At 47.6% G+C, this 25,731-nt stretch overlaps 1 protein-coding gene across 1 annotated transcript in view; it reads left to right on the top strand.

Annotated features, from left to right (window-relative positions):
- TRPC7 (transient receptor potential cation channel subfamily C member 7) overlaps positions 1-25,731 on the top strand; it is a 144,610-nt gene that overhangs the window by 106,006 nt on the left and 12,873 nt on the right. The window contains exons 6-8 of the mRNA XM_073878543.1: positions 2,765-2,998; positions 6,896-7,160; positions 22,459-22,654. Of these exons, the coding sequence (XP_073734644.1) occupies positions 2,765-2,998; positions 6,896-7,160; positions 22,459-22,654 (695 nt within the window). The remainder of the gene's footprint in view (positions 1-2,764; positions 2,999-6,895; positions 7,161-22,458; positions 22,655-25,731) is intronic.

The raw sequence follows: 25,731 nt of genomic DNA, 5'->3' as shown, positions 1-25,731 counted from the left end.
ATACAAATTTTGAAAGGATAAGCTTGAGAAGGGTGGTTTGCAAAGAAAAAAAAAAAAAAGGCAAGGTGGGAAGTGGGGGTGTCTTGTAAACAAATCTGCAATGTTTTGGGATATTTCCTATTGTGCAGACTCACTCTGATGTGATACAGACATGCTGATCTTAGAATCTATTTCATCAAACAAAGCCACAACTCCTCTAAACAGATGCTCTCAAATTACTTTTCCCCTTAGAGAAACATTTAGTTTCAATTCCTCCTATATAATGGACCACTTTCACCAGAAAAGGGAAGACTCTGATTAAAACTGTCCCTGGGCAGAGGAGAGATGATCTAGTGTGGCCAGATGACCAAGTCACGCTTGCCCTGTGACCAAGATAGCCATGCTTCTGTGCCCATGACTGTTTGTCGGCTCCTAGTATCCTTGACTCCAGGCTTTGTAGGCAGCTAAGTCCTCAAAGGCCACTGTATTATAATGTGGTCATCTGCCCGTGTGCTTGGGCTTGAGGTCTGGAGGAGACAGAAAAGAGAACACCAGCAACTGGCTGGGGTGGGAACTGTTGGGGGACTACTGGAGAGACCTCCTTTGCTGAAATCCAGGACGATGGACACAGACAGAGATCACAGGAAGCTCTGACAGCCCAGCTCTGCAGTCTGGACTTTATCTTAGGGTTGAGGAGTACACTGCCGGGGGAAGTGACCATGATCCAACCTGTACTTGAGGAGGTAAGGAGAAAGAAGTGAAAAGTGAGAGAGTAGGATGGATCTGGGAGTCCACCAGAGGAGGATCTGCAGAACTGCAGTGATCCATGAGGACAGCCTGAGGAGTCAGGACTGCAAGAGAGGGGGTAGTGGGCTATGCTGGGACTGAGGTAGGGAGGGATGGGGAGGCCAACTTAGGATATGGAGTATTTCTGACACTGGCAGGACATCCACTTAGAGCAGGCTCTCTGTATAGTGGCAATACAGCTTTCAAGCACCTAACAAAAATTGGAAATTATTTACTTGTGGGACATCTGCAAGGAAATGAAGGACAAAGCTGCAAGGGTGGACACCCTTACTCAACGACAGAGGGGAAAATGAGAATGGCCGAAACCTTGGAAAGCAACAGCCTTTAAGGGATGGGGGGTTGGAGGATGAGAAGCAACAAAGGAGCATGAGGAGGGCCAGTGAGAGAGGGAAGAGGCTATGGGAAGGCAAGCCCTCATGTCTGATGCATAGAAGCCAGGGGAGTGCCAAAAGAGGCAGGCAGTGTTAACTTTTTGGGAATGAGTAGTTGGTGAGTGAAACCATTTCACTCACCGACCACTTAGCCATTCTCTTACTACATTAACTTCCTAAGTATGCAGGCTAAGTGTAGTGCATAGCATGGGCTGGTTCTGCATCAAAAAGGCAGAACCAAAGCCCAGGTTTGAGTAGCTACAGAGACTCCTTAATGTCATTTACAAAGCATTCAAGAATCTTTTCTACATATTACCAGTTTTGAATCCAATTTTATCTCCTGAAGAGAATGAATAACATAGTGGTCAAGAGCACAGACGACAGGGGCAAACCTTCTAGATTCAAATTCCAGATCTCCTGCTTCCTAGCTGGGCACAGAACAACAATCTGTACCTAATGAAACATTAGCTATAAAACTGAGATAACAGGATGTACTTCACGGTATTGTTGCAGATTTAACTGAGTTAATATATACATACACAAAACAGTGCCTGGCACATAGGAAGTGCTCAAAATGTTATTGAATCATTACGTTTTAATAATCTAAATCATTTAGTTTTTAACAATCAATTAAGATGAAGACAGACAATAGCAGTATTCAATAGAAATATAGTGCAAGTCATACATAAGCCACATATTTAATTTTAAATTTTCTAGTAGACTCATAATAAAAATAGTAAAATTAATATGTAACCCAATTTGTCTAAAATATTGTCACTTCAATGTGTGATTGATCTAAAAAAATTTAGACATTTTACTTTTTATGAAGTCTTTGATATCTGGTATGGTATTTTACACTTACACATCACCTCTCATTCAAACAGCCACATTTCAAGTGCTCAATATCCACATGTGATTAGTGGCCACCATATTGGCAGGGCAGGTATAGACGGATACACACCAAACGGTTACTCTAGGTCACTTCGCAAGGCTGGCTTAGAGATGAGGTGGCGGAACTAGCAACATTTTGTTTACATACCTCTACGTTATTTAATATGTAACAATTAAGACGTATGTTTTTTAAAATCCAGCAAGTCAAGAAAACTAACAACCCAAACCTAATGTTCACTGAAACGATCACCAAAATATAGAAAGTGTTTGAATGTGGAAGTTAGGAGAACGGGGTTCTAGGTCACATATGGGACCTTCAAAAAGCCCTTTCCCATTTTCAGACCTGTTTCCTTACATTTCATTTAGAACTGGACGATTCCTTAAGGCATCTGAGTTCTTAAAATGCACAGATGTTGGACACTCTATTTCTCCTACATTACCTCCAAGAATCTATGAGAGGATAAGAACCCTCTCCTCACTTCTGGAGATGGTTTATCTGTAAGCAGAGGGGCAGGTGACACGTCTTCACACGGTCTGAGAATTTCCTGTTTCTAAATCTGCCTTTGAAGACAGGTTTCCGTTTGCCGCTGGCTATGAACACTCTCAGCTCTCAAGAGCTCACATCACATTCGTCTCCTGGTTCTCTCCGTGCCCCGCTGTGGTCACAAATGCCAAGGGAACTGGAAAATGAGCCTGACCTTCTCATTCTCCCTCAGGAATGATTTGGTCCGAATGCAAGGAAATCTGGGAGGAGGGGCCGCGGGAGTACGTGCTGCACCTGTGGAACCTGCTGGATTTCGGGATGCTGTCCATCTTCGTGGCCTCCTTCACCGCCAGGTTCATGGCCTTCCTGAAGGCCAGCGAGGCCCAGCTGTACGTGGATCAGTACGTGCAGGACGACACGCTGCACAACGTCTCACTTCCGCCGGAAGTGGCATACTTCACCTACGGTGAGCCAGAGGGCGGTGCTCCGCCATGTCCCGCCCCACACTCCCGGGGCGTGGCCACGGGCTCTTAGCGCCACTCCACGTGCAGATCTGCTCCGTGCAGTACAGCAAGCTTCATAGAACATGGAATTAGTGACTTTTTTTTATGTGTTAAGAAGGATGGATTTGTTTTGGAAAGGATCTTGGAATGTTTCTGGGAGGTTTTTTTTTTTCCTGTTTTTTAAAACAAAGATCTCTTTCTTTAAAAGATTTTATTTATTTGTAAGAGAGAGAGCACACAAGCAGGGGGAGCGGCAGGCAGAGGGAGAAGCAGGCTCCCTGCTGAACAAGGAGCCCAATGTGATCTCGATCCTGGGACCCCGGGATAATGACCTGAGCCACCCAGGCATCCCCAAAGATCTCATTTCTGGTGTGGATCCAGGAACACTAAGGGGAAATGTAGAGATGGAAGAAATGTCCTTCTATATTGGATCCCTGTGTTTCGTGCAAAGATAGGCCCTCGACTCCCCAATTCAAAAGTTCCTTTCTCGTGGCCAAAGTAGTTTTTTGGAGATGCCTTAATTCTTTCAAACGACAAGGCCATACAGTGTGAGGTAGTAGATTGAAAATTTAGGAAGAGTAAGAGTTGTAGCATCCATTTATTGAGGACTTACTAGGTGCCAGGAACTGTATAGACATATTATACTATAAACTCCAATCCTCGCAAAAGGTCTTTTCTGTCCCTATTTTACAGATGATGAAATGGGTTTCCATTTCAGGACTCACGATGTTCTCAGGAATACAGGAATGCCTTAGATTGCAAGGGATCCTGGCCCAGCATGAATTGAAAACCATGCAGAATGGCACAGTACTTATGTCCCCAGGCTTTGGAGTTACACGGGATTCAAACCCCACTTCTATAGCTTACTCTGAGACTTTTGTTTACTTAACGTTTCTGAGCCTTTATCTTCTCATTAAGTAAAACCAGGATAATACCCGAGTCAAAAAGTTTGTTTTACAGATTAAATAAAATAGTGCATATGAAGAATTTTGCACCGTGCTCTGAAAATATTAAATGTTCACTAAATGATAACAGTTATTATCAATACTGCCTATTGGTTCATTTTCCTGCTCTAACACGGTACTTTCTGTTCTAAAAGATAAAGAGGAGTGAAGAAACAGATCTCTTTTATTGTTCCCAGTAAACTAGCTGGACACTTAGGCATTCATTAATGGCCGCTGCTACATCTGAAGGGTTTGAGTGTCAAAAGTCCCTTTTAGATGAAGTCACATGGCTCCTGTGTCCTCAAAATGTTCATGGTCAGGTAAAGCAGTGAGCTGCTAAGGGCTGGCCATTTACCACAGTAGTTGCTACCCATATTCTATATAGATCATGTTGCACAGATTATGTCACATGTAAATGTGGTAAGGACACACCTCCTGAGAAATGGGGAGTCTTCTCGTATTACAAACCATTCACTCTTTGTTGATGGGTTTAGCAAATTCAGATTTGTTAAAGGCCAAATGGGCTTGTATATTTTCCCCTCTGGGCCATTCAGTGTTCATCAATGAAAGATGAGAGAATCTTGATACTAAATTGGATAATTTTCTTAATGCCCTGATTCAGGCTGCAGTATTGTCCACTTGTGACTTCTGTTCCTATTAAGGATTGTGTTGAAGTCTCACCCAACTGCAAAGTACTGCACATTGTTGCCCTTGCTTTGAGGTTCACCCTGTGCCCTTGGAAATCTTTTGGCTCATAGTGGTCCCTTGTGCTCCAGTTGTGGAGCAAGAGAGCCCCCTGGTGGCCAGCAAGACAGTGGTGCCTTCCAACCTCTACAGCTCCAAATAGGCAGATTCCAGTTTTCCAGGTTCTGAGAGGGCAATTTTTCTCATGGAAAGAGCTCCAAAAAGAAGAAAATCCCTTTGTCTGAACCATCACATTGCTCTTTGCTTTTACACACATTGTAACTCTTACAAGCCAGTCCAAGTAGAACACTTCTTCACTAGAAGTCCTGACCTAGTCACTGGGGTCTGAGGACAGCTAAATCTGTCTTACTAGATAATAGAAGTGGCTTTTATTATTACAGCTGAGGTTTAATATGGTAAATTATGGGACAGGGGAGAAAAAGAAATTCCTTTTTGGTGTCTCTTTGTAGAAGCCAAGCCTTATTTCATGTTACCCAAATGTGTTATTTATCCTTGGAGGGTGACAGATATATTGGAAAAACATAATTTTGTTCTCCTTACTTGTCTTTCCTGGACTTCTGAGTTATGACCTTGATGAGAACATAGAGTCTATAATTTTATTGTATTTCCACATGTAATTTAGAATACACTACATGAAACTTTGTAGCAAACAGAGGCCTGGTTTCCCTTACTAAAGGTTTCTTGCTGCTTTTTATTATTATAATTGTTTAACACAGTCTAGCCGTGAAAATAAAGGATAAAATTCCTCCTTCATTTCCCTTGGGGTGCCAAGAATTGCTATGTAATCTCCTTGCTATCTGCATTTACCTGGCTATGACAAGGACCCCATACCCCTAATCCAATCTTGAAAATGGCAATAATATCCTCTACTCTACAGGGCTGTCACTAAAATTACAGCTAATGTATATGTAAGGGCTAATTTCAGTTGCTCAATGTTTCTCAATTTAAGTTTCACTTAGCGTTTCTCAACAGGGAGACTCTTGGCTTTTTCAGCAGAGCAATTTTCATGGCACGGGTCTGTCTGGAGCATTGCAGGGTATTAGCATCTCAATAATATTCCTGCCCCAGCATTGTGATAACTGCAGGCACCCACATACAGTTCCCGAGGATGAAGATGCTGCCCTCACCAGAGAACAACTGTGTGTCCTGACACATAGCAGGGAGCCTTACTAGTGATGGATGCCATTCCTTGTGCCATAGGAACACTTCACAGCTTTGTTCTGATGTAGGAATACACTCTGAACAGCTCAGACCCACACAAGTAGGCCACAAGCAGAGACTCCACAGCCCAGGACCAGCCCCAGGACTCTTGCCACCTGGAACAGGGCCGTCATAGCAAACCCGGATGACCGGTCGCCATATTGGAGACCTTCGCTCAAACCCAGAGCAACTCTTCCAGACATACACAGCTTGAGAAACAAAACCCAAGAGCATTTTCTCAGGCAAGATCCAGATTCCTGGCCCTTGTGTGGGCTCGTGTGTTCTGATTTGTGGCCAGTCCAAACTTGTGGTATTTCAGTCAGTCATTTAACAAACATTTAGCAACACCTGCTGTGTGTGAGACCCTATGCTAAGCACTTTACATATAGGGTTGCATTTCATCCTCATGACAGCTCTGTGAGGTTGATGTTATTATCCCCAATTTACAAATGGAGAAAACCCAGTTCCAAAAGGTTAACTGACTTGCTCGCAATCATACAGCCACACTGTTAACCCTTGGGTCTGTCTGACTCCAAGCCCATGCTCCTTGCCACTACTTCCCCATGTTGCTTCCCCAGTGGATGGGACATCCTCGGCTGGTGGAGCTCAAACACGGGCAAGGAGGACAGAAGAGTGAGCCGCATGGAAAGGTCCATGACAGAGGGTGCACAGGATACTGCAGGAGCAGAGAGGAATGGGGGGCTGTCCCAGGTTGTGGGAGTCACAGAAGGCTTCCTGAGAGAGCTGACACCTGACCAGAGTCTTAAAGGATGAGTATGAATGAAGCAGCCTTGAAGTGAGGGCAGGGTGTTCCCAGCAGATGGACCAGCACATTCCCAGAGGGAGGGTGACACTTTCAGTATATTGGGATCAACTTCGAGACAAGGGCAGGAATGCCAATGATGAGGTCAGCCACCTCGAAAGATGCCTAACTGGTTTCTCTGCCAGAGACAAGTCAGCACAGCAGATCCTGTCCCCCCGCGGTGAGTAACCCAGATTGTTTTCTTTCAGCCAGGGACAAGTGGTGGCCTTCAGACCCTCAGATCATATCAGAAGGGCTGTATGCGATCGCTGTCGTGCTGAGCTTCTCTCGAATCGCGTACATCCTGCCAGCCAACGAGAGTTTTGGGCCCCTGCAGATCTCACTGGGGAGAACCGTGAAAGATATCTTCAAGTTCATGGTCATTTTCATCATGGTATTTGTGGCCTTCATGATTGGGATGTTCAATCTCTACTCCTACTACCGAGGTGCAAAGTACAACCCAGCGTTTACAACGTGAGTACACTAGGGCTCTCCTCGGAGGGTCTCTGTGGGCTCCCCGGGAATCCTTAGGAGTCTCTTGCAGGCAGCTCCTTGCAGAGACTCATGTTTCCTTGGTATTTCTACAAGTCGGAGGCAACTTTCTTTAAGGGTAGCTTAGAGTTCAGGTCCTGGAGTTGAAAGAATCCATTTTTTAAGCTATATTAAATCTTCATTTTTGCTACTTACATCCTGTGCAGCCATGAACATGTTCCTTAACTTCTCTGAGCTTCCATTTTCTTATCTTTAAAATGAGGATAAAAATAATACCTGCTTAATAGGGATAGTATGAAGATTCAGGGAGATGATACAGTGGCCAAACAGTATACTCTCAATACGTGAAAGGCATTATTATTACTATTATCATTGCGTTCACCTGTGCTACCTAGAAAACAGAGCCCTGGGCAAATGTTGATTGCCAACACTTTACTGGAGAAAGGCAGTTGCAATCCAAATGCAATAAGACTGAAGGAGAAAGGAAAGTGAAGCGGGGGACGAGGGAGAGCAGATACAGGATGCTGACCTGGCCACCATCTATCAGAACGCACAACTCGGTCATGACACACTCTCTGGGGAGATTATATGGAAACACCGCATCTCCGAATAGCCCATCAGAATGAGGAATAGACAATTTATCAGGCAGAGCCTTCCCATCTGCTGTCTTCCATTAATCAGATTCACTCCAGAGGACATGAACTCCCCTACCGTTCCAGGATAGCCCTGGGGAAGCCAGGGCCACATAGCACGAACGGTAGGTGTGCGAGTGCGCACAGGTCAGCAGCTCTGTACGCCTGGCTGGGCCGGCCGGCTCTGGGGCGTGGACACCGAGCAAGTCCAGCAGTGTCACGTGCCTCAGCAGCAGTGGGGAAGGCTCAGGCAGGGAGGGAAGAGGCACGTGCACCAGCCTGAAGAAAGGCACCATCGGGCCAACTAACATCAGGGTCCAGAAGTAGCTGCCACACGCACAGCAAGACCGGTGCCAGAGCCTCCCGCGTGGAGGTGGTGTTGGAGCTCCCGAGCCTGTGTCCACGCAGACCTAGGGCTCCCCGCCATGGGGGATGCCAGACAGTGTCCTGGAGGGCCGTCAGTAGCACTGAGCGGTGGTCTAGGAGAAGAGACAGGCAGACCTGAGTTTCCATCCCAACACAGGCGTTTACTGGCTGATGACCTTATGCCAAGTCACTTGATTTATCCGTGCCTCTCTGTCCTCACCTACAAAATGGAAATGACTCTCTAACCTTGTTCATAAATACCCTTAGGAATAAATGAGGGGGTTATGTAAAGGGCCTGCGGCACCGAAGTCTTTCCAGTCTAGGTCTTGCCCCCGGCCCACCCAGGCTCAGAACGCCTCCCTGCTTTCTTCAAGCTCCCGCCCAGAATCTTGAGGGACGGACAGTCATGCCTCCAGGCACGAGCCTGACAGCTGGGACCTACAGGGCTGTACTGCTGACATGGGGCCCCAGGAACCGAGGGGCCCGGGATTTGTTTCCCAGCAGGTGAAAATGCCTGAGCCCAGCCACCCAGGTTTCCTGAGTAATTCCCAGCTCACAGCACAGCCTCCCTTTCTCCTTCTCCTGAGAAATCACCCATCAGGGGAAGAGGCTTAACTCTGAGAACCCAAACCCAGTGCCCTGAGCGTTGTCCCCCTCAGCTCAGAATCATGGACTACGCTGCCCCACCCACGGGAACCACCTAGAAGCATGGGACCCTGGTGCTGCTGAACCACAGAAGCCGTTACTCTATGGGACAGAGAAGTAGTGTGTGTTTACACAGAGCAGGTGCCTGGCCCAGAGCAGAGAGATGCACCTGAGAAGTGTCTGGCTGTGCCCTCAGCCCACAGCAGCCCACAGCCCAGACACACTAGGTGTGAGTCTGAGTTCTCCTCTCCCTGGCTGTGTGGCCTTGGGCAAGTGTGTAAATCCCCTGGGCCTCAATGTCCCCTGCAGCTCAGAAGTAAGAATACTAAAATGGCCAACCTAACAGGATTGTTGCAAGGACTCCGTAAGAAGACGCAGTATTAAATACCATGCGTGGCATGCAATGAAGCTTCTGTGAATGGCAGTGATGATCATGGAAATGGTGAATAAGGACAGGGGAGGGAGGAGAAGCTGTAAGCACAGATACCTGGGTACTGATCTGGCTCTACGGGACCCTTTCTGAGCGGTGGCTTCGCTAACAAACTGTGGTCTAGATCAGGCCAGATACATCATCGAATTAGCCGGACTACTTTATATGGCTCCCATACTCAGTGATTAGCTGTGGGGGGAATGAGATAAGTTTGATTCGCCCAAAAGCCAATTTGCTCTAGATCTGCTAGATGTAGCCACTCAGCATGGGAGGCATGGTGACTGAAGGACAGTCAAGCTGTCAGTCAACAAACCAAGGCCTCGATGTCCCTCCTGTGTTTCCAGTCTAGCCCAATGCCTTGCGCACACGGTAGGGCTCACTAAACTCTTCACAAACATGAATGACAGAAGGAACAGGAGAAACAAAGCCAGGTTCAAGGCGGGAGGGTAAACGTTGGACTGGGAATCTGACCACGTGAACTTGGGTTCCATTTCTCCTGGGCTGGGTGTTCTGTGCAATCCCTCTTCCTGCTCCTCACGGGGAGCCTGCCCTACTGGCCCATAGCTGCTCAGAAGGTCAGTGCCAGGACATAGGAGAAAATGAAAAAGATCATGACTTAAGGGCAGGGCTGGACCGACCACAATTCTCAGCTGGATGCAGCTAATCTAGAGAGAGAACCTTTGGGATCAGGAAAAGCCACGGGAAAAGATGAAAGCAGAAGAGAGGGGCAATACAGTTGGCTTGTCCCAAGTCCTGGGAACCACATGGAGACCTCCTAGACAGGAGGGACCCAACCAAAGAGGACCCAGGACCCCCAGGATGGGGAAGGGAAGAAAAGGTGTGGCGGTGGCGGCGGCGGCGAGCACGGTAGAGAAAGAATGGAATATTTAGGGCCTTAGCGGTTCCTAAAATGGGACGTGCAACTGCAAGGCAGTGTGATTGGACAGGGAAACAGTCAGTAGAGCAGTGAAGTGCAGAGGAAAGAATGGATTTTTGTAAATGTCATCTTTTACCTTCTGACTGCTCCCCGGAGCATGTCCCCCTAAGAGATCTTTGATGAGCAAAAAGCCATGTTAGGATAAATGAGATGTGTGCTTTAGGGGACTCCGAACTATTCTGCATGCCAGCGACGCTGGTGATAAAGTCGAATGACCCCCCTCAGGTGAATGTTTGCTTCAGAGCAGCCCATCCCCAGGCTGCCCTGCCTAGCTCGGGATCTTCCCTCTGGCCCTCCCACAGGGGTGGGGGGCATCTCTCCTGTGGAATTTTGAGCTTGGAGGGTAAGATGGGTCCCCTATCTGTTTCTACAGAGTCAGAAGACTCAATCCTCCAGAAGAGAAATCTGGGCTGGAGCACACTGCAGGTCAGGTATCCTTCCCCCAACCCCACACCTGCCATGTTCAAGGACAGCTGGGGTTCCTAAAGACTGTTCAGGAGGCCCCTTTGAGAGTCAGCCGTTAGGAACTAAGAGACTGCTGCCCCATAAGAGCCCTGCTCACCCTAGGAGTGCAGTCCCCATTCAGATTGCAAAAGCCAGTCCCACCTGAATCCCACCACGTTACAGCACTGTCCCAAATGAGAGAGGTGGGGACATTCTGGGACCAAAGGAAAGAGGAAAAGTCTCTCTACCAACTGCAGACCCGAAGCCCGAAGCCCAGCCCTCTTCTAACCCCCCACATGTTCCAATTCTTCCCTCCCCACCCCAAATTCCCAATCCCTCCACCCAGCAGACCTCAGTGAGAGGGTTAGAAGAAAATAGATTGAACTAACTCTGCCCAGGTATAAATAAACACACAGGATGAGCAGTCTTACCTGAGATCAGTGGTTCTCAAACCGCACCAGACTCATCTGGGGAAATGGCTAAACTGGGGACTTCCCAGGCCTCACCCCCTTGAGAGTCTCATTGTAATAATTAGGGTGGGGCCCAGAAGTCTGCATTAACAAGCCAATGGAGGGCTCTGTGAAGTTGGTCCCAGGGGGCTACAGGGAGACATATGCTGATGCTATCCAACCTCATGCCTCCAGGGAGAGAAAGAGACCACTCTCAGCTATGCGCATTTCAAAAACAAAGGGCTTGTTAACTTAAGTGAGTGTCTTTTGGGTAGACTCTCCGGCTCTGCAGGTGGGATTTGTTTCTGTAGGTTCAAGTCAGAACAGGTAGCCAGATCCAGCAAGGAGCGAGCTCCGGACAGAGTCTGTGAACAGTTCCCAACTTGTCAGCCTCCGTCCACTTCAGAACCAAGCGTGCTCTCAAAGATCTGGGTTGTTTTTCTCAGCCGCTGCTGTGTCGGGGCCTAGCTGAAGGGGGGCAGGGACATGAGTGCCTGGGTCATTGGCTGGTGAGCTGGGCCTGTCTGGGCATGACAGATTGTGCACCTGCCGGCAGCTCATTATCCCCAAGTCGCTTCTATGAGAAACTGTGAATGTCCAAAGGGGAGGAAGAGACGGCACTCAGACGAGTTTTATGCTCTCAGAGTACAAAATCAAAGTATCCCACGACAGGGGTCGGGAAGCAGAGAGAAAGCTGAGCAAGCCACCAGAGACAGCTCTTTCTTGAAGAAAGTCTTGAAGAAAAGTTTTTGATTTTGTTCTTATTAGGAACGTATTTTGACTTTATCATGGAAGTCCGTAGGCAAAGAGGATTTGCCTTTTGAGGGAGTTGTTTTGAGATGTTCAGCCTAGAAACTCTAGGAAAGCCGTGGGGTCCCAGCCCTCTGGTTACAGTGTTAGAAAAAGAGAGACAGGGGAGCCTGGCTGGCATAGTCGGCTGGGCGTCTGACTCTTGATCTCGGCTCAAGTCTTGAGCTCAGGGTCATGAGTTCAGGCCCCCGGATGGGCTCCGTGCTGGGCATGGAGCCTACTTAGAAAAAAAAAGAAAGAAAAGAAAAGAAAGAAAAAGAGAGAGACAAAAAATCCTTGGCTCATGAATGAAATACAGCTAGGCAAGAATGCACACAAGAGGGGTAGGCTTCCCTACTCTGATTGTGTCCATGGCAGGGCAGGTCCACAGAGAAGAACAGGAGGGTCTGGGGGCAAGGGGGTGAGGGTGACCCAGAGCCAAGAAGTAAGGGCTCTTTGATGCCACTCACGACTCACAATGGGCTCCTGGTCTCCCTTTTGGGTGAACTTGGCCTCCCCTACTTCATTCTGACTGGACATTAAATGTGGGGCCTGCCTCCCCAAAAATGAGCCAGCCAATCTTTTCTGCCAAGCTGTTGTGGAGTCAGCTTCATAGCACAGCTGGGTTGAGACTTTTCTAATCAAAAATAATACCTCTCCTAAGGTTATTCTGTCTCCCCAGGAATCATTTTAATGATTCAGCAGTGCTAAGCAAAATTAGAAGCTTCCGTTTTCCTTGACAGTTATGGAAAATTTGCACATTCTATAAAGGGAGAGACTCATAAGGCCACCAGGGGCAGGAGGCGCTGATTCAGCTCACCCAGCATCACAGAGCCACTGAAAAGCCAGCCCCTCCTTCCCGTGAACTTGGCGGGGGGGGGGGGGGGGGGGGGCCCCTGGGGCTGGGGGAGAAGCTCCTGCAGGCCCTGCCCACACATGGTCCACCCCACCCAGCAATGCTGCATCACCCTGTTGTTGAACAACTTGTTGAACAAACACATGATCTGCCCTCTCACTTTATCCTCCAAACCGTGGAATGACAGACACCTACCACCAGAAAACTAAGGCTCAGAGAGACACTAAACTGGCCCAAATCCCAGAGCCAAGGAGGGGATTTGAACCCAGATCTGCATGACTCCTAGCCTCCACCTTTTGACCTGCAAGTCCCAAGAGTGGGATCCCCACTCCCACAGTGGAGCCTCTGCTCTAAAGTGGAGGGGGGTCTCTTGTAAAATTGGGTCACTTTCCTGTGGCACCAAATTCTAAAGAAGAGCATACTGAATTCAGATGTGGTTATCGCTGAGAACCTGACGGCTCGATGTAGCTCAACTCTAAATACACAGACTGTGTGTGCCCCCTGGGTAAAGTAGGCTTCTATTCCAAAGTACACTCATTTGTTTGACAACCATTATGGAGGAGCTACGCCGAACCGAGTTCTGTGTTTGCCCTGGGGTCACAGAGATGAGTAAGACAATCCTCCTCTCCCTGTGGAATTCATAGACAAGTGGGGGATTCAGAAAAAAGTAGCATCAATTGTTACACCACATGACCATCATCAAAGGGTACTTGGGCAGCACAGTGAGGAAGAAGCACTGAACTCTGCCCGGCAGAGTCAGGGAAGGCTTCATGGAGAAGGTGGCTATGGAGGGTCTTGGAGGATGACTAGGCGGGTATTCTAGCCTGTGCAAGGTATAAAGGGGCGGAGGATTTGTGAAGAACTGCCAGTAAGGAAGAGTTTGGGGGAAACGAGGGAAGATTACATAAGACAATCCAGGAGGATCCAGATTCTGAAGGGTGTTAGGGTCCTGATAAGGTGTTAGAGTCTCTGCTAAGACCTTTTTAAAAGAAAGAAGATCTGCCTTTGGGGAATGTGCGGGGGCAACTGTGTGAAGGATGGACTGGAAGCGGTGCGGGGTTTTATCATGAGTAAAAACAGCTCCTCACGGCTCCTCCCCTCATGGAACTTGCCGACTGGTTGGGAAGACAGACGCTAATCAAAAAAATCACAGGAACGAGGGCATGTTTATACACTGAGAGGCTCTGAAAGAAGGGAACTTGAGAGACAGGCAGCTCCCAAGAGAGCTGAACACAGGCTGTTGGGTGGCTGGGACAGGGAGCCACGTGAGACAGGACAGGACCCTGAGGCGTGGCAGTGGCTGGAGAAGGGACACTGGGGAGTCTGGAGTGAAGACGTGGTGTCTGACTGAATGTGGGGGTTGAGAGGGAAGGAGGATGTTTTCAGGGTTTTGACATTGGGAAGGCCCTAGAAGGATCTGGGGGAGACAATCTGGAGGAGCATATTATGGGAAGAAAGCCAAGGTCCCTGGTGATTCAGGAGAGAAATGGGGGCTTCAACCTTCTGCAGGACCCAAACGCAGCAGAGCTAAAGGCAAACACTCAGATCCAGATGCACACTCAGTGTCTTGGGTGAAGTCCTTGTCCTAAGGGATGGAGGACCTGGAGGGCTTGAGAAGGAAGGCCCCAGGCTCAGCACCAGGGGCCAAGCCACACTTGCTAAAGGAGCAACATGGGCTCTTCAGCTAAAAATGCCATATTATGCTTTGCAAACAAAGATTCTGAAATTTCCCTGGCCCACAGAAGAGAAATAAGGGAGAGAGATGAGCCATACAAGCCCCAAGAAATCTCTAAGGGAATGACGAGCCAGAGGGGCCTCCAGAGAGCCAGGGGCCATACCGCCAAGAAGGATCTGGCTGCAGAGGAGGTCCTGCTAGGGCAGCAGAGGCTGGATCCTATTGCCTGCCCGCGTAAAACTCACTCTAACCAAGGGCTAGGTAAGAGGAACCAAGGAAAGGTCACAGTGTGGCGTCACAGGACCATGGCTGACTACATGTTCTTTGGGCAGAGCATGCTAAATGTGTCTTTTGGTGGAAACCAGGAATGGAACCAGCCTACTGGGCTTCAAAGGGGACAGATTCTCCCGGGATACCAGGTCAGTGTTGAAATCCGGGCATCTCTGATACAGAAGTGTTACGTCATATTTTACCGTATTTTGAAAGTTATAATCTCGCCTTTCATCTTTTAAATGCAAACTGGGTATAAGGATTTGGGGGGATGAGGGAGCTTATTACAGCCACTGTCACGTGGAGACAGTAGTAAGAAGGTCCTCAGACGTGGCAGACCAGGCAGCCGTGGTCACTGAAGGGGTCCAGCTCAGGCTCAGAGAGGCTGGGCATCTGGAAATGACCATTATGGGTCAAAAAAGGAGTTTGAGTCTAATATAAGTTCTCATCTTTGCATAATTCTCCAGGAAGTGATAAAAATATACATCTTTTCCTGGACTAGTTCAGAAGAATGATTACGCCTGTTATAGCAAGCATTCTACTATCATATAATATTTATTTATGCCCTCGCCTCATGTTTATTCATGACATGAAATTTTAAAAGCCTGGTACCTTTAAGCTTCTGAAACAGGCTGAGAGCCCACAAATGCATGAGGGAAAAGCTTGCTGGTACACAGAAAATGTGCTCTTTTCGATGATGTCTTCCCAGCACATTTTCAGACCCTGCCCCACATCTTCCATCTTGTTCTCAGACTAATCATCACCACCTCAATGGGGAGGAAGCCCTCCCTTTTTATCACTAACATTCGATTCTAGAAATGGGGTCAAACTCTCCTTCCTCAAAGTGACAGAGTGACAGGAGACCGGGTTGTCCAGGTTTAGCTCTAGAGATACTATCAGAAGTATAGTTCTTGGGCAGGTCTGAAGCCAGCCAGCTAAGACCAAGTCACCTCATGGCTCAGTTTCCCAGCATTCAATCCTTCATTGACCAAAAATGTTGACTGAGTCCCTACTATGAGCCAGGCACTGTCTGTTACCAATGACAGAGCAGTGCGCGAGTCAGCAGGCCCTGCCCTCATGGAGGTCACACTCCTCCATGAACAGGGAAAGAGGGACACACGCACACACACACACACACACACACACACACACACACACACACACAAAGACAGTTTAAAGAATTAAAGAGACAAAGAAGATCATTTAGGATTAAGTGCTGAGGGCTAGGAAAGAAATAAAAATGCTGAGCGAAAGAATAACTAGGGCAGCCTCCCCTATCTGAGCTGGTGACAATCGAGTTTACAGCCAGTGCATGAGGAGGATGAGGAGGGGAGACCAGGTGGAGACAAGGGGGAAGGGCCTTCCAGGCTGAGGGAACAGCAGAGATCATGGCAGCCAGGGAGCCAGCGCGGATCTGTGAACGGGGTAGGGGTGGGGGGCCGGGAGTCCAACCAGAAGGGGCCTTGAGGCCACCCAGGTGACAGAAAAGATTGTCAACCCTGGGAAAGCCGCTCAAGGGGAGGGGCAGGATCTGAGTGCTCTTTTCAAAGGGTTGTACTTAGAGTTGACTGTAGGCCATGAGAGATTTTCAGCCTGATGCTGGAGCCTCCTGCAGTTAAGAAAGAAAAAACTAACACTAATAATAAGACCAGTAACATTGATTGCATATTTATTACGTGCCAAGCAGTATTTTACGCACTTCCCAAGCATTCAGTTAACTCCTTGAATCCTCACAACAACCCTGTGAAGGAGAGATTGCAGTTTTCCCCTTTTACAGCTAGAAAAACAGAGGCCCGGAGAGGCTGGGATGTGGCCAGAAGCCCACATGCAAAGCCAGGTTTGCCTGACTGAGAAACTGTGCTCTGAGGGCCTCACCAGAGCCCCACCCTGAGACTTGGAGCAGGGACTCCCTCATTCATTCATTCATTCATTCATTCATCAGACAGAGTTTACTGAGCGCTTTCAGTGGTGCCACGTTGCGTACCAGGGTCTGGAGTTTCAAGAGTGAAGAAAACACAGCTCTGTCCTCAAGGAGCAAGCAGGTTCCCAGGCATCCCTGTAGGAATAAATCTGGGCCGCACAGGCTTTGTGCACCCCTGTTCCTTGACACTGATTCTGGGGCAAGCCTCCTCTCCTTCTGGACACTCTGAACCCAACTCCTCATTTAGGACACGGGGATAAATCAAGAGGTCACTCAGGGGACACAAGCTTGCGGGGCATGAGGGCCGAGGCTCAGACTTCCCCAGGCACTTGCCTCTCTTCGCTGACCTTTGAACCTGGCCCAGCTGCTCTGGGTCTGCAGGTTCAGGCGTTAGAGAACCCCAGGGCTCTGGCGGGGTCTCTGTATGTCCCATGCACCATCCTCCATCACCCCAGCCTGGACGGCAGGTAGGCATTGCATCTACCTCAAGAGGCCTCTAGCACAGCACCAGCTTTTGTCTCCCGAACCTGAGAAACAGCCTTTCGGGAGCTAGCCTCCCGCTTAATTTTAGCCTGCTATGTGCAGCCGGGGTAGGTAACTGAACTGAACTGTTTTGGGGGGAAGCAGGGAGGCAGAGTTCCCACACCGGGGGAGGGCATCATGGCATTCTGAAGAAGAAGCAATTTTACTAACAATTGCCCCCAAACCCTCGCCGTGTTGATCAGTTTGTTCTCTGAGACCCATACACAACTGCCTCTTGAGGCAACGTGTTATTAAAGCCCCATTATCCAGGCGAGACAGGCCTGGGAGAGAGCTGATTACGATGCCCCTGCCTTCTGCCTGACAAGTCAGTCCCAACCTTCCCCCCACACACACACCCACACAGTGGGAGCAGCATGAATCACGGCCCTATTCAGCATCACTCACAGGAGGTCTCCCTCCATTCCTTCACTAGGAGCACTGCTTAGGCTAGGGTGGCCTATTGACTCAACTTTCCAGTCCCGTCCACGACAAGCGAAGAGTCAAATGTCAGAAGACAGCCCGGGCTGGAGAAGTCAGAAAGAGGATTTGCATGAAATCAAGGGTTTGTGATTATCTTTGCAGGTAGGAAGGAAGATAGGCTTGTTCGGAGAGGGCAGAGGCCTATGAATGATTGGCTCCATTCAGCCCCGAGTGGCAGCACTAGAGGGGCCGATGGGGCTGTGCGTGATCCTGGGTGAGGCCAGGCCAGCAGAGCACACTTGCCTACTCTGGCCTTGTAGCGTTCTGTCGCCCTGCGGGGTTTGCTTTAGCCTGGGACCTCCACAAGGGCAGAAGCAAGGTCTGGGCACCAGCAAATGGGCACCTGGTACACTGCTTGGCACATAGAGTTCAGTGGATATTAGACAAATAAATGAATGAAAATACTAGCTACCATTTATAGGGTTTGCGTTATATCCTAGACCTAGGTTGCTCATTTAGTCTTGACAGTAACGTCCCTAGTGAGGCACCTCTATCCCCTTTCATAGGTGAGTAAACGGAGACTCAAAGAGGTTTGGTAACATGCCCAGATGTAAATAGCCAGTACGTGGTGGAGCTGGGATTTGAACCAAGGCATGCACCTTTGCTCTTCTCATCCCTCCAACTATGTCTGTGAAGCTTCCCATGATTGACACAGTTAAAGGAATCTGTGACTAAGTCTGTAGGTAGCCAGAGTGGTTAGGAGGATGTGGAGCCCAGGACCACTATCCCTTTAAGTAAAGAACCTCACATTTAGCCTTGAGACCAACTGGTTGACACTAGAGGCTTTTTGTGAGACAAGTGGCTTCATGGTGATTATCAGCTAAGCCAGTTCCAAGATACTTTCTTCCTGAAAGACAGCCCCCAGCCTCCACAGTGACTGGCCTTCTGTCCCATGCCCCGGGTCCCATAGCTCCTGAAAATTGTGGGTGATGATTAATACATGACTCAGGGAGCATCGTGACCTCACAAAACATTGAGGCCTGCTCCAGTGCCCAAGCTTTTGGCTTTAGTAATGTACCATTTGGCTCCTTTCCAAGGCCAGACTTCTAAGAATATATTATGGTAGGTTTCCAAGGTCAAAGGAACACAGTCTTTTCCCACTCAGGGCAGCGAGGACAAGTTTCCTTTATTTCCTGCCAAATATTAAACCAGAAGATGCCACTGGCATGGCACTTCAAGTTAATTATGGAGCCCTAGTCACCATAAAAAGCATCAAGTTTTCATAGAACTTTCTTTCCCCCCTTTTTCTTCCTGCTAGGATGTCTGTCATTTTCATATTGATTTCTAAGATCTCTTTATATAAGAAAGACACTCAGTGTTTGTCATGTTTATTGCGGATACAAATTCTTTTTAGTCTCTTACCTTACATTGTTAGTTATTATGTCTTTGTTGTATACGAGTAAAGTTTTATGCGCTCAAATCCCTCCATCTTTCCCTTTCTAGCTTCTGAAACCTCTCCCAGCCCAATATTATATAAATAGCAATATTTTATTCTAACTTTTTATTGTGTCATTTTTAAAACGCTGAACTCTTCAATTCCACTCAGAATTGAGTTATATAGGTGGAGCTATGGATAAAATATTATACTGCCTACCATTTAGCCCAGCTAACTGTACATAACTCAGCCCATGAGGTCCCTTCTGAGAAACAATGACAACAAAATTAGTCTATTCGGTTGGTCTAAATCATGTCAAGAGGGGTAAATATAAATGAAAGACCCAACCAATGGTGGATCTAGCCACTGTGGATTATTTAAGCCAATGGACCCGGCTTTACCTTGAAGGAGGTCTTTGCTACGACAACCCATTTTGCCCCATAATAAGAGGACACAGGGCTATGGATAGTCCTGAAGGAGTTTACAAGAGATTATTAAAAATGCATACGTTGGCTAAGACCCCTTCCTGCCCAGTCAGGTACATGTGTTACTGCTCTGGAGGGGGTCACTTTCACTCTGGAAATCCCAGTGTGTCTGGGCCTCTTGTAATTAGATATCCTATAGGTCAGAGCCAAATTCGGGCCCAGAGGCTAATCCTTGATCTATAGAATAGAGATGAAACAGGAGTAAAGATTGTCTAGAAGCCAGATAACATACCTAAAGGATCAACATTCCACAAGGGGCTGAGAGGAAGACGATCTGATGGAGGAGGAGCTAAGCCATGAATTTAGAATCTGTAAATTTTTTTTTAAAGATTTTATTTATTTATATGACAGAGAGAGACACAGCGAGGGAGGGAGCACAAGCAGGGGGCGTGGGAGAGGGAGAAGCAGGCTTCCCAAGGAGCGGGGAGCCCGATGCAGGGCTCGATCCCAGGACCCTGGGATCACGACCAGAGCCAAAGACAGACACCCAACAACTGAGCCACCCAGGCGCCCCCGTGGTGTTTCTTTAGACTTAAACCTGTACCCTCTTCCCTTCACCTCCTCTTCTTAGGAAGTCTCTTTTACGCCCATGGCTTCAAAAGCTATCTCTATATTTGTGTCTCCAAATTTGCATCTCCATCTTAAATTTCTTTTCTTTTAATTTTTTAAAAAGATTTCATTTATTTCTTTGACAGAGAGAGACACAGCGAGAGAGAAAACACAAGAGGGGGAGTGGGAGAGGGAGAAGCAGGCTTCCCGCGGAGCAGGGAGCCCAACTCAGGGCTCAATCCCAGGACCCTGGGACCATGACCTGAGCCGAAGGCAGACGCTTAACCGACTGAGCCACCCAGGCACCCCTGTAAATATTCTTTTATTACAATACACACTGCTTAGTGGGTTAGCTCTGCCTCCTTTAGATTATTCTATTACACAGAATGCCGAAGTGAAGGCACGCACCAAGGATAAGTCAGAGCTTAGTGGCAAAATTCATAGCAAGAAGCAAATGAGAAAAAAAAAATACACTCTGAATCTAGGCCATTTTCCCTAATCAAAATTCAGGAGATTTTCCCTGAATGTTCTCTAATTGCTTCTTCATTTGTGTCAGCCAAAGGTTTGTGGGGTTTTCTAAGGGAAGCAAGGGAAGATGAATTTCTGTAAGGCATCACTCAGTTGCATATATTATCCATTTTGTAGAGTGTTCATGGTAAGTGCATCATCTGGGACCAGTGCCTGCCTGCCCAGTCCCTTGCTCGGATCATATGTCCTCCAGTTTTCCGCTGACCCAGCTAGGAACAACTGTCAGATCACATCCTGCTGTCTCCTTCCAGTTTGGGATTGGGGGCTCATGCAGTGGTTCTGGAGTCTCTCTGCCACTGTTCCCTTCCACCAGGGTGATAACCAAAAGATTACTTCTTAGTGGAAGGCAATACCTGCAGAGAATCATGGCCGTTGATTGAATGGCATCTTTTTCACACAAAAGGGATCTCGCCCAAGAAAGCAGTGTGTCCCCCTCTTTCTCAGAATAGCTTCAGGAGCTGGGGCTATAAAGTAATGCTGGATACCCAGTCGTTACTTTCAGATCCCCGAATAAATTCCTTCTTATTAAAAGTAAAATGAATTAAATATTCCAAACTCACAGTTTTCAGAGAAACTGGAAACAAATAATGACAACAAAAACCCACTTCAATTTTCAGTTTTCAGACTCTGGGATGCATAGGGAATGAGTCAAACTGCTGGCTAGACACACACATACACATACACCCACACATACTCACACACAGGAGAGTCGAAAATCCATGCAAGTCAGAGTTGGATTTTTTAGCCAAAGTGACAAGTACTAGTATTTTTGTACATCATGTCAAATAAATACCAATCCTTAAGAAACACTGATATTTTTTTGAGATCTAGCTAATCCTGGCCACTTGTGGGTGAGTGCTGAAAATCTGAAATGTTAAAGAGAAAAAAGAAAGTGTTTTCTCATCATGTACCCCAAATCTGGATGCATACCAAAAGCACTGCATATAACTATTCAGACATTATCGGATGCACAGGGGTGTTCTAAACCACCCAACCAAAACCCAGCTTTCTGATTGGATTCTCTGTTGTAAACCTGATGCGGGGTCCTAGCCACAAAAAGTACAGATGGTGAAACATGCTTGGATCTTCATATTAAAGCTAGGGTATCCTGGCAACTTCACAGTCTCTGAAGAGCCAAAAGAGCAGTGTCCTAAAAGCCAGATTTTCCCCACAATGCCCTCCGAGCACGCACAGTATCTACCTTGAGGGAGCTGCAAGGCGAGGTGTGGACAGCTGCCTGCTGAACGTGAACAGTACGGACACACCAAACTCACACTTCTCATAATTCAGCTCCAGTTGAGAGGACATGATGTATGACTGGCCTCACTACCGAGACCCAGGAGGTGGGGAAGCGTAGTAGTTAGAAGTACATGCTTTGGGAGACCTCAGACATGCCTGGGTTTGCACCCCACTTTCCAGCCAGATGCCACTAGAAAGGATAAAGCTCTGAGTGTCCATGTCTCCATCTGTAAAGGGAGGTAAGAAGCGAGCCCAACAGATGGTCATGAGGCTTAAGGAGCTGCCCTGTGACCAGTGATGCTGCCTCCATCCGTGGACACCATTCTCCCCTCCCCCCACCCCGCATGTGGGGCAGGATGGTCTGAGACTCTCAAGAGACTAATTTAGGAAGAGTGTGGTTGATAATGTACAAGAACAAACATTTGTCCTGCTGTTTAATTTTAAACGTTTAATTAATTATAAGATAAAAGTGATACCACATCCAGGAGTCCCAATAAATGGGCCAAAAGGAAAAGAAAGAGGGTAATTTTGGAAGTCTTCTTAGAAATCGGAACATGCCATTATTTCAGAAGACAGGCACCGCCGCCAGCCCAGCCCCACGTAACCACCGAAGTCTGGGTAATGGGAACGTTCATGTGTAAAGTGTCAGCAGAAGCAAACTGCCTGAAGGAACTGTCTTTCCTTACAGGGTTGAAGAAAGTTTTAAAACCTTATTTTGGTCCATCTTTGGCTTGTCTGAAGTGATCTCGGTGGTGCTGAAATACGATCACAAGTTCATCGAGAACATCGGCTACGTTCTCTACGGCGTTTATAACGTCACCATGGTGGTTGTGCTGCTCAATATGCTAATAGCCATGATCAACAACTCATACCAGGAAATTGAGGTAAGACCAGTTAATTGAAATTGTTCTCTCTCCCTTGGTTTAATTTACATGGCTGTTCGAAGCGATGAGGGTAATGACATTAGCACCTCGTGTGTTATTAACTGTGAAGCCAGGGGGCGCCTGGGCGGCTCAGTGGGTTAAGCATCTGACTCAGCTCAGGTCATGATCTCAGGATGGTGAGATGGAGCCCTTCGTCAGGCTCTGCACTGGGCATGGAGCCTGTTTGGGATTCTCTCTCTCCCGCTCCCTCTGCCCCTCCTCTCTTTCTCTCTTTCAAAAAAAAAAAAAAAAAAGTGAAGTCAGAACAGCAAACAACCAGCATGCTTACCACACTGCCCCCAGGAGCCCTTTCGGCCAACCCGACACATGGCAAAGTGGGCACCACATGCAAAGTGGCCCGATCAGAGCCAAGAGAATCAGGATGGTGAATTTTTCCTCTTTCACGTGTCCCCTCGAGACAGCATGCAGGTGGCCCATGGCAAATTGGAATGACTGTATCTTTCAGCTAACATTCCCTTTGCTTCTCACATGTTATTTATTAAATACCTACTGTATGTAATTCCCATGCCTGGCACTGGTGACACAGAGGTGACTAAGACAGTCCCTGCCCTGTAAGAACTCAGTTCCTTGAGTAAAACAGATACATCAATGAACTCACTCCACTGCCGTGAACCCCGCACACCCAGAGAAGTCCTACCAGGTACGTGAGGTACAAAGCGGAGAAGCTTCCAGAGGTGAGGGCTGAAGTCCATTCGAAGAGTAATACAATTTTGCCAAATGGCTAAGGGAGTCCAGAGAATGTCTCAGGAAGCAGTTTTATCAAAATCTGAAAAGCCCAAGCCATAAGCTATTGATTGCAGCCTTGCTCGGAAGAGCAAGAAATTAAGAACAAACTAAATGAGTATTAATAGGAATCTAGTGAAATAGATTATGATGCATTGAGTTGAAGAGACTATGATGCATCTGAACAGCAGAATATTGCTCGACTTTAGAAAGGAGAACAAAGACCTTCTCCATACACTTGGCAACAGACCTGCAAGTTATAGTGCTACGTGAAGAAAATCAAGTTGAAGAACAGTGTTTATAGTGTGCTCTCCCTTGTGTAACAGAGGAAGAAAAGGACATACACACTCACTTTTAATTCGATAAGGCTTTGAAAAGGAAGAAATCTCTGAAAGGGTCCACAAGGAACACACAGCAGGGCTACTTGTGGAGAGGCAGTGGGGGCATGGGGCCGGAATGCCTTTCTCTTTATGTCTTTTCATGCTTTATAAATCTTACTATTGTTTTACTTATTATAAGATAAAATAAATAAGCCAAGGATTAATAAAATGCACTAACGTATTTTGAATTGACTCAACAATCGCAATTCTAGGAATAGACCCAGGCAGAAGTATGATTTTACATAGGTGTTCACTAAGGGAAAAATGTGCAAATAGCCCATCAACATCAGAGGGTTTCAATAAACTCTGACGGAGACTTTAGAACACTGCATATACAAAGAGAAAAACACTTGTGCGGATGTCGCAAAATCTCTATGATACCGTTAAGTGGAAAAAAAATGCAAGTTGTGGAAAAACACAAGATAGGAAAATCTTCTTTACATAACAACACAAATGTGCATATACAGAAAGAAAAAGCAGAGAAAGGTAGAGAAAAGGTACGGCACCGTTGAGCATTGACTAGTTGACCCGGGGCATCCTCTGGGGAAGGGAGTTAAAGGAGAGAGCTTTGGAAGGGGACTGTCACACCTTTGTACTCGGATCTTTTATAAGAAACGAGCACTCGGGGCACCTGAGTGGCTCAGTTGGTTAAGCGACTGCCTTCGGCTCAGGTCATGATCCTGGAGTCCCGGGATCGAGTCCCGCATCAGACTCCCTGCTCAGCAAGGAGTCTGCTTCTCCCTCGGACCCTCCCCCGTCTCATGCTCTCTCTCTATCTCATTCTCTCTCTCAAATAAATAAATAAAATCTTAAAAAAATTTTTTTAAAGAAAATAAAAAAAAAAGAAAAGAAACGAGCACTCGTGTATTTCTCACGGGGAAGAAATTAAAGACCTCTAGGTATTAGTTTGCTGGGCTGTGGTAACAAAACACCACAGACTGGGTGGCTGAAACACAGAAAGGATTTCCCCACAGTTCTGGAGGCTGGACGTCCCAGATCAGGGTGTTGGCATAACTGGCTTCTCCTGACTCATCTCTCCTCGGCTGGCAGACCACTGCCTTCTCGTGGTGTCCTCGCACAACCCTTGCTCCCTGCGAGCGGGTCCCTGGCGTCTCTTCTGCTCTGCATGAGTTCGCCCGTGATGTCAGCTCAGGGCCTACCCCAGCAGCGTCATTTAACTGTACTTACCTCTTTGAAGGCCCTATTTCCAAAAACAGTCACATTCTAAGGCACTGGGGGTTAGGGCTTCAACTTATGAGTTTTAGGGGACACATTTGGTTCATAACACACACCTCCCCCAAAATAGAGTATTCGAAACAGTAGGAACAACATGTGCCAAGGCAGGAGGGGTGAAATAATGCGGTATTCTTGGCCTGCAAGATGGTAGACTGCACCAGGGAAAGAAGCAAGAGGTGAGCCAGCATGCAGCCTTAGCCCTGTCCCGGCTCTCGCCCTAACCCCCAAAGGAAAATGCAGTACTCTGTCCATGGATAAGCATATGTTTTAATGGTGTACATATTTGCTCAGTTATGTGGATGAACTGTTGCTAACCAGCCCTCCCTGCCCTCCTGGGCCTCAGTTTCCCCAAATGTAAGAGAAACCAGATGGTGCCTGGATAACATGCAGGTCTCTGTACCACTCACCGAGGGCGCTGGGCCCCACCCTAGCAAGCACTTCGTGCTTTGGTCCAAATGAATGTGGCACGGAAACCATGGGATTAGTGTGGAGAGATGCCCAATAGTTTGGGGCAGGACTGGGCACAGCCAGGACAGCACGTGGGCTTGTGATGTTGAGTTACCCCAGCACAGCATTGTGCCTGAGGTGGAGAGAGCCCACTGCAGCCCACACCTCCCCTCAGGGCTCTGGGCTTCTCCTCAGGGGAGAGCACGTGTCCCCTCCCACCTCCCCAGTGTT

The sequence above is a fragment of the Callorhinus ursinus genome, unplaced genomic scaffold (genome assembly GCF_003265705.2).
Source record: "Callorhinus ursinus isolate GAN/ISIS: 27379988/994484 unplaced genomic scaffold, GSC_fseal_2.0 scaffold30, whole genome shotgun sequence".
Classification (NCBI taxonomy): domain Eukaryota; kingdom Metazoa; phylum Chordata; class Mammalia; order Carnivora; family Otariidae; genus Callorhinus; species Callorhinus ursinus.
This window is presented reverse-complemented; position numbering and strand designations above follow the sequence as displayed.